The sequence below is a fragment of the Enhydra lutris genome, unplaced genomic scaffold (genome assembly GCF_002288905.1).
Source record: "Enhydra lutris kenyoni isolate GAN:26980312 unplaced genomic scaffold, ASM228890v2 scaffoldscaffold46, whole genome shotgun sequence".
In the NCBI taxonomy this organism is placed as follows: Eukaryota; Metazoa; Chordata; class Mammalia; order Carnivora; family Mustelidae; genus Enhydra; species Enhydra lutris.
The window spans coordinates 14,531,799-14,540,909 of record NW_019154130.1 but is presented as its reverse complement, the minus strand read 5'-3'; the positions used below and the strand labels follow the sequence as shown (position 1 = coordinate 14,540,909).

The following is a 9,111-nucleotide window of genomic DNA, read 5'->3' as shown; positions in this document are numbered from 1 at the left end:
CTACCTTGCTTTCTCTTTTTTAACCTTGTAGTACATATTACTTTGCAACGTACTATGTAATTCTCTTTTTTCAATCATTCATTGAATAAGTATTAGCACCTGCTGTGTGGTGGGCTGGGTCTCCCGCCCTTACGGAGCTTACAGTATCGGTGGTGCAGATAATAAACAAATTGATTTGTAAGAGAATATGTCAGATAAGTGTATGATCTCTTGTTGCAGTGAGTAAAAAATCTTTTTTTTTTTTAAATGTCCATTGTCAGCCTGAACTTCCCAAGTTCCGTTTTGTGGTGGCTGGTTTTCACCTCCCTATCCCTGACATCTTTGTGGAAGATCAGGATCTTTCAAGTGCTTCCTCCTCAGTTTGGCAGCACACACTTGACCTTCTCCTGTATCTCTTCATCACTGGAGAGATGCTGAAGTTCAAATATGGAGCACGGAATCTGCTGGACGCTGGTGCTACTGAACCCATTGCCACCCGGGCCTCCAGGCTGAATCATTTCTTCCAGGTAACAGGCTGCCAACTCTGTTCACCTGTGTTTGTTTCCCTGGAACCTCCTTGTCACTTTTATTCTTGTTATAGGACTGAGGCTAATCTTCTAGGGGAAATCCCATTTGGTGTTTTATACTTGCTGATAGTATTGGAAAAAGGAGCCACTGTACAGACACCTCTATAGATAGCCAACCTTGTCCTTGAAGGGAAATCTTTTCTTTTTAAACATTTCTCCCACTTTACTTATCTGTACTACGGTTTGCCCTTTGTTAAAGAAAAACAGACAAAGGCATTCTTTTGGCTAAAATTGTTATAAGTATAATCCTATTTCTTTTGGTTGAAGATATATATATATATATATTTTTAAGATTTTTTATTTATTCATTTGACTGGGGGGGCAGGGGAGAAGGGGTAGGTAGAGGGAGAGGCAGGCTCCTTGCTGACCAGAAAACCCAAACCGGGACTCCATCCTAGACCCTGGGATCATGACCTGAGTTGAAGGCAGACACTTAACCGACTGAGACACTTGGGCGCCCTCTTGAAGAGATCTTTATTTAAAACAAAAACAAACAAACAAACAAAAACCGATTTGGTAAATACCCACACCTGTGAAACCCATATTCTGCTCAAGATAAAGAACCTTTCTATTTCTATGGCTGCAGAAGTGTTTCAGCTCAGGGAATGGTTTCCAAGCAGATTTTTAATTCTTTTGTTTTTGGTGTAGATGAAACATTGTTGATGTAGAGATCTTTGTTTGACTTATGTAACCACAAGTCAGGGGAACAATCCAGATAGTGGTAAGGATTTGGGTTTGAATCCTGGCCTCAGCCCTTGTTGGCTGTTTTACCTTGGGTGACTCAGTTGCCTTCTCTGCATCCATTTGCCACTCTTTCAAATAGAGGTTATGGCACCAAATTCACAGGGTTATTATGAGGATGAAATGAGATACTTACGTAAAGCACTTAGCTTCTTGCTTAGCTCTTGGTAAACCATTGGTTATAAATGCTAACTATTATTAATGCTAAGTGTAGAAATAATACTAGTTATAATAATGATAAATTTAGGGGCGCCTGGGTGGCTCAGTGAGTTAAAACCTCTGCCTTCAGCTCGGGTCATGATACCAGGGTTCTGGGATTGGGTCCCACATCGGGCTCTCTGCGGGGAGCCTGCTTCCCTCTCTCTCTCTGCCTGCCTCTCTGCCTACTTGTCATCTCTCTCTCTCTCAAATGAATAAATAAAATCTTTAAAAAAAATGATAAATTTATGTTGGCTTAGGAGTAATTATATTTAGGAAGGTATTTATGCAAGGATACCTGTATGGTAAATACTGATATTTTCTTAGTTACTCCCCCACGCCCCTGCCGCCCCAAATACTGGTAGTGAGGAATGTTCAAACAGATCAGAATGGAAACAGATTGAAAGCTTAGGTTGGTTGTTCTGTGGGACCACTTCTGTCGCCATTTTAAGTCATGAGACATTTCTCACAAATGAATAATTTGTTCCTAATGCTAGCTAGCTGACCGGAGTGCTGCCGTGTTTTATCCCCTTTAGGTTTTATTCCAAAACTTTTTTGACTTATTATAAAATTGGCTAAAGGCATATAATGTGCTCCTTATGTAATAATTGTGGCTTCTAATGTGCTGGGTACAGAGCCAGCATGCTCCTGATTATCTCACTTCAGCTCCGTAACAGATGTGAGGATTTTTCATATTTACATTTTAAAAAGAAAGAGAAAGGGGCGCCTGGGTGGCTCAGAGGGTTAAAGCCTCTGCCTTCGGCTCAGGTCATGATCCCAGGGTCCTGGGATCGAGTCCCCCATCGGGCTCTCTGCTCAGCAGGGAACCTGCTTCCCCCCTCTCTCTCTGCTTGCTTCTCTGCCTACTTGTGATCTGTCTGTCAAATAAATAAATAAAATCTTAAAAAAAAAAAAAAAGGGAAGAGACAGATATTGAGGGAAGCAAGGACTTGCTCAGGATCATGTAGCGTGTAAATGACAGAGCCAGGCTCCAATTTTATTCTGACAACAGAAGGCATGTAACCATTGGCAAGACTGCCAGCATGTGTTAGAATTTGTTAAGTGTGTATTATATTTAAATGTCATTATACAGCAAGAGTTGTGGGTAAATCCCCAGTTCATCTTTTTTGCATGATAAGTTCTTCCCTGTCCCCAGGAAAGCTATTATGTGCAAGTGTAGCATACACCTAACATTTGCCTAACCAGGTATGGATACTGGTCTTTCCCTGTATAATACTGTTTTATTTTTATTTATTTATTTTTAAAAAGATTTTATTTATTTATTTGACAGACAGAGAGCACAAGTAGGCAGAGAGGCAGGCAGAGAGAGGAGGAAGCAGGCTCCCTGCTGAGCAGAGAGCCCGATGCGGGGCTCCATCCCAGATCTCTGGGATCATGACCTGAGCCGAAGGCAGAGGCTTTAACCCACTGAGCCACCCAGGCGCCCCTATAATACTGTTTTAATGAGGTTTAGATAGAGTAGTGATTTTGTTTTCCATGCAGGGAAGTACTTTGGACCGGGTCTTAATTTCTACTTAACATCGTACTTGACTTCCCAACGAGTTTTGTGTCAGTGGTCAGAAGACATTTAGATTTTTTGAGCCAGGAAAATTTCACATATTTGTTAGGCCAACATTGGCTTTTTTATTTTGCCAAGTAAGGGATGTAAGAAGGATGTAACAAAACCGATATAGAGAAAAGCCCATTATTTTCTGGTCCTTTCATTTCATAAAGAAGGGACATTTTTAAGAAACACCAACAGAGGAAGGACATGAGTTTAGAATAAAAGATTATTTTTTTTTTTTAAAGATTTTATTTATTTATTTGACAGAGAGACAGGGAGAGAGGAAATACAAAGCAGGGGGAGTGGGAGAGGGAGAAGCAGTCTTCCCACTGAGCAGAGAGCTGGATGCAGGGTTCCATCCCAGGACCCTGGGTCATGACTGAGCGGAAGGCAGCCGCTTAACCTTAACCACTGAGCCACCAGGCACCCCTACAGATCACTTTAAATTTGAATGTATTTATCTTTATAGACCATTTATCACGTGGTGTTCAATTTTTCTCATTTTGTGGCAGACTTGAGCACTTGGTGAAGTGTCAGTACTGTATGTGGGAACTGTTGCTTTAGTTAGTCTGAACTCAGTAAAGATCAAATGAACAAAGACTTACTATTTTTCAGAATTTGTTGCAAAACTATAACTAAAGGGAAAGGTGGCTTGTGACCCACTGCCTCACATACCTGGCTGAGGCTTAAATCTCTTGGTGAGCTTGTTAATAGATTCTCAGTGACAAACTGGAAAGTTCTAGTTCAGTAGGTCAGGATAGCACCAGAGACTTGTTTTTCAGCTAAGATCTTCAGGTGATTCAAATGTAGCCAGCCGGTTCAGTTCTAGTATCCGGTGCTGCGTGCAAAACCACTCACAAAGTTGAAACCAGCAGTGATTTATTTTTTCTTATGATTCTGTGGGTTGTTTGGATTCAGCTATGTAGTTCTTTTGTTCCACCTTGTGATATCAGCTGGGGTCACTGAAGGGGCCATATTGTGTTGGGAGCTTGGCTGGGGCTGGAACATCTGGGTGCTGACTGCTGGCTGGGGCATCTCCGTGTTCCTCCAGCTGACTTCTCTATGAGGTCTTTCATTAACCAGTAGTCTAATCCAGGCCTTGTAACTTTCTTCTCTAAATAATAAATGTTTTTAGGCTCTGGGGTAGCTGTAGCTGTTCATCTCTGCCATCATAGCACAAAAGCAGCCACAAACAATAGGTCAATGAATGGGTATGGCTGTGTTCCAATAAAACTTTATTTATAAAAATGGACGGGGAGGGGCGCCACAGTGGCCAATGGGTTACAGTTTGCTGACCCCCGGTCTAGCCTAGGCTTTTTTACATGGCAACTGGCTTCCCAAAAGAGCAAAAGCAGAAGCTGCTACGTTCCTTTAGAGCTCTGCCCTCACAGTGTCACTTGTGCTGCGTGTTGCTTGAAGCAAGTCACGGAGACAGCACAGATTCAAGGGGACAGGAAACAGATGCTGGCTGTTGACGGGAGTGGTGGCAAGCACCTACAGAATCACGGGCCTTTGCAGAGTTGCCTCCACACAGTCCATAGCCTGGCACATGGAAATCATTGTGCTAGACCAGAGGTAGCAAACTCATGTCTTTGGGGGTCAGGCCGTGACTATGACTGAGTCACATGGGCCAGATGGAAAACCGGGAGTCATGTCTGCAATGAACTGCAGACCACATTCACTACCCAGAGGGCCAGCCTCACTCAGCCACAGCTCAGCATCATTATGCAGGAATGTGGGGCAATGTGGCTCCATCCTCCAGTGTTTCAGGAGAACTCCCAAACTCCAACCCCTCTTTTGGGTGAAATTTCCTGATTTTTCAATGTTGGCAGATAATTCAAATTCTTTTAAATGCTGCAGGCCCAACAAAACCTGTCTGTGGGTTAGCTATAATCTGCCAGTGCAGATTATGAATCAATTCAGCTTTAGTATGGTCAGTCCGTCCATACTGTTCTAGATTGTTCGAGTGAATGGAAGAAACCACGGTTATATTAACAAACCTCTGGGCACACTCAAAAAAAGTAGCAGTCACAGTGTCATGTTGTAGAGACATGGAAATATTTCAGAACCAGCAGGGTCCAGGGTAAGTGTTCCCATGAGCCTCAGACTGTTAAGAAAGAAGGACTCTGGGCACCTGGGCGGCTCAGTCAATTAAGTGTCTGCCTTTGGCTCAGGTCATGATCCCAGGGTCCTGGGATCTAGTCCCACATTGTGGGGGGAGAGGGGAGCGTGGTTCTTGCTCATCGGGGCATCTGCTTCTCCTTTTGACCCTCCCTCCCGTCCCCCCAACCCTGGCTCATTCTCTCTCTCCCTCTCAAAAATTGGAAAAAAAAAAAAAAAAAGAAAAAAGAAAAGAAAAGGAAAGAAAAAAGGGCCTTTTCTTATTAATGGCATGCTTGTGAAGTTTCCTCCCCAGGTGCTGGTGGAAGGAACCCACAGTAATGGAATCTTAGGAGCGATAATGTAATGACTCTCAATTGATGTCGCTTTAAAGAACGAAGCCCCAGAATTGTGCTGTTAGCATGTGTCGTGAGCAGTTAGAGTTGGTGGCTTGTAATTTACTCTGCGTGGATGTTATTGATCAAAGCTTTTCATTATTGACAGTGTCTCCATCTGCTGTTTGCTGTTTTTAGGGGAAACCACCCTTTCTGACTCAACAGCAGATGTCTCCGCTTTCCCGAGAAGGGATATTAGATGCCCTCTTCGTTCTCTTCGGAGAATGCAGTCAGCCTGCTCTGATGAAGATCAAGCACGTGAGCAACTTTGTCCGGAAGTGTAAGTGTGGAGAACTTTTTCTTGAAAAGTCTTCTGCTAGACAAAACTGCAGAGATGCAGGAGGCTGAAGGAGTTAGTGGTCGGTGGTCTGCTGGGAGGAAACAGACCCAGTTTCAAGGTCAGTTCCCACCTGCTGCAGTTGGGAGTCAGGTAAGTCAGGTCTCCCGGTTGCAGGTGACAGACACTCAACTCTAGCTTAGGCCAAAAAGTGAACTTATGGCTCAGTAAAACTGAGAAATCCAGGGTTGGGTTAAGCTTTCTGTATGGCTGGATCCGGAGTCTTAAATTATGTCCTCTGGTTCCATCCTTATACCCACTCAGAGCTGATAATCCAGCTGGCATAACACAGTGCTTAGGGCCCACAGTATTTAATTTTAATAAATTGAACTTTTCATTAGTTTAATTTTATTTTGGGATAAAAATATGACTGTAATAATGTATAATGATTTAGGGTTACATGCATCTTTATGTCAGTGTCACCATATAATTTTTGACTTTTTTTTTAAGTAGTTTTTTTTTTTTTCCTCAAGTAGGCTCCATACCTAGCATGGAGCTCTACCCAGGGCTTGAACTCATAATCCTGAGAATAAGACCTGAGCTGAGATCAAGAGTCAGATGCTTACCTGACTGAGCCACCCCGGCGCCCCTTGATTTTTTTTTTTTTTTTTTTTAAACGGAGGAAGGGGCTGATGAAGGCAGACATACCTAGGGCCTATGAAAGGTATAGATCAGCTCTGCCCTGTGGGGGGCAGTTAGCTGCTAATGTCTGTGTCCCAGTTTTGTATTTGATTACCTTACATCAGTGTTTTTCAACCAGTGGTGATTTTGCTCCCCTCTGGACTCTTGGCAACGTCTGGAGATATTTTTGGTTGTCACAGCTTGGGGGGAGGGGAAGGGTGCTACTGGCATCTAATGGGTGAAGCCAGAGATAATGCTAACGCTTCCTGCAATGACAGAATAGCCACCACAGCACAGAAATATCTGGCCCCAAATTTCAGTAATGACAAGTATGAGAAACCCTCCTTATATGACCTTGATGTGTAACCAAGTCCCTGGAACTATAGTGGCCTCGAACAGTAATTGCTGTGTTACCTCATGAATCTGCGGGTTGATGGGGCTCAGCTGAGGATTTTTCCTCTCCATGTGACTGGCTAAGAGTGGCTAAGATTGCAGGCACCCGGGACTCTCCTGGTCTAGAACGTCCAAGATGGCTGCTCCGTGACTGGCAGGTTGCCTGGAAGACCGGACTCAGCTGGGGCTCTGGGATGACTGGGCCTTTCCCTGTCTCTGTGAAGTCTCAGGGCCTCCTGCTCTTCATATGGCTTCTCCATGTGGTCTCTCCATCAAGGGTCAGCCAACAACAGCCTGGGATACTTGTTTTGTAAACAAAGTTTTTTGTTGTTTTTTTTTTAACTTTTTTTTTTTTAAGATTTTATTTATTTATTTGAGAGAGTGACAGTGAGAGAGAGCATGAGAGGTGAGAAGGTCAGAGGGAGAAGCAGACTCCCCATGGAGCTGGGAACCCGATGCAGGACTCCATCCTAGGACTCTGGGATCGTGACCCAAGCCGAAGACAGTCGCTTAACCAACTGAGCCATCCAGGTGCCCTGTAAACAAAGTTTTAATGGACCGTGTTAGCCATGCCCATTTGTTTATGTACTTTCCGTGGCTGCTTTCTCATGACGGGGCCTTGGAGTCGTGGTGTCTGCGACTGCGTGGCCTACAAAGCCTAAAATTATTTACTCTCTGGCCCTTCAAGCAAAAAGTTGCTGACCTCTGATCTATCTGGTCCCTTTAGCAGAGACATCGACATCTTACGTGGCAGCTCAGGGTTTTCAAAAGCACTAAAGTGGAAGCTGCCAGGACTTCTTAGGGCTGAAGCATGGAAGGGACGGAGGGTCTCTTTGGCCTCATTCTGTTTGAAGCGAGTCATAGGGCCGCCCAGATTCCATGTGCCCCAGAACTACACAAGTGAATTCTAGGAGGCGTGTGATTCATTGGGCACCATCTTTGGGACTGGCTACCATGCCCTGTGCAACGTTTCTCTAAGTCTGCTCTGGGTCATCTGCCTACCCCTTGAGCAGGCACGGGGCCAGGATGCGAAGTGTGATGGGCCTCCTCTGGGTACCCAGGGGTTCAGGGCACCCTGATCACCTGGGTCTCATGGAATGGGGGAATGTGCAACTATCCAAAAGAACTGGGAGTTTTGAGTAGCTAAAATCCTCATACGGCCACCACAATGACCTTCGTGATTTACCTGTACCTCGTCTCTTCTGTGTCCTTATCTGCAAGATGGGGAAAATAATATTTAAGAAGGCTGTGCGGGGATTGAATGAATTAGGGCAAAGACCAAGCTTATGTTGCCTGACACATGAGAGATAATAAATGTTAACCCAATAATGGTAGCTGTCAACCTCAACATATATTTAATATGTTGGATGTCTTTAATTTTAAAAGGTACTCAGATCCTTTTCTTTATTCCATATCTGTTTGAATACACTTCCACCTTATTTTCTTGAGTATTTAAATTTTTAAGTAGGGAGTGGTAGGGGAGGGGAAATAGGGAGACAGACTAATTTATCAAGCCATCTACAGGCACCTTCTTCAGTCTGGAGTCGGCCCCCTGGTTTTTTTTTTATTTTTAGTTTTTACTCTTTAAAAAATGTTATGTATCTATTTAGAGAGAGCATGAGCACAAGAAGATGCAGAGAGAATCACAAGCAAACTCCCCACTGAGCAAGGAGCCTGACAGGGAGCTTGATCCCATGATCTGGAGATCATGACCTGAGCTGAAATCCAGAGTCCGGATGTTTAATCAACTGAGTCACCCAGGTGCCCCTGTCCTCTGGTTACTTTAAAGTAGTGGATCTTCTAAATTCCTTCAGTAATCCGGGGACTTAGGCTTAGCGAAATGTAGGTTTTTCTAATAGAATTCTCTTGCAAGGAATTGTTTTGTATTTTTGAAGAGGCTTCCTGGCGAGTAAGGCCGAGAGGCTGTGATTGTAAAAGGGTAATTACATTAGTATGGCTGGTTGTGTGTGTGTGTGTGTGTGTGTGTGGGTTTTTTTTTTTTTTCCTCTTTTGGGTTTCTGTTTTGGAACGTAAGCTTCACTTTCACATGGGAAAAAAGAGCCCAACAGCTGCTACTGCAGGAGTTTCTTGCATCTTGTCATAGAGATGGAGATTTTCTTTGGGGACTGTTGGGGACAACCAGACCGAAAGTATAGCCCTGAAGAGGTGTCCCAGCCTTGAGCCAAAGGAGGGTAG

General features: G+C 43.9%; 1 protein-coding gene across 1 annotated transcript in view; it reads left to right on the top strand.

Annotated features, from left to right (window-relative positions):
* Positions 1–410: 410 nt before the first annotated feature.
* The window catches only part of LOC111156397 (citron rho-interacting serine/threonine kinase), a 219,270-nt gene continuing 210,569 nt past the window's right edge, over positions 411–9,111 (top strand). Inside the window, 2 exon segments of the mRNA XM_022517252.1 lie at positions 411–506; positions 5,703–5,844. Of these exon segments, the coding sequence (XP_022372960.1) occupies positions 411–506; positions 5,703–5,844 (238 nt within the window).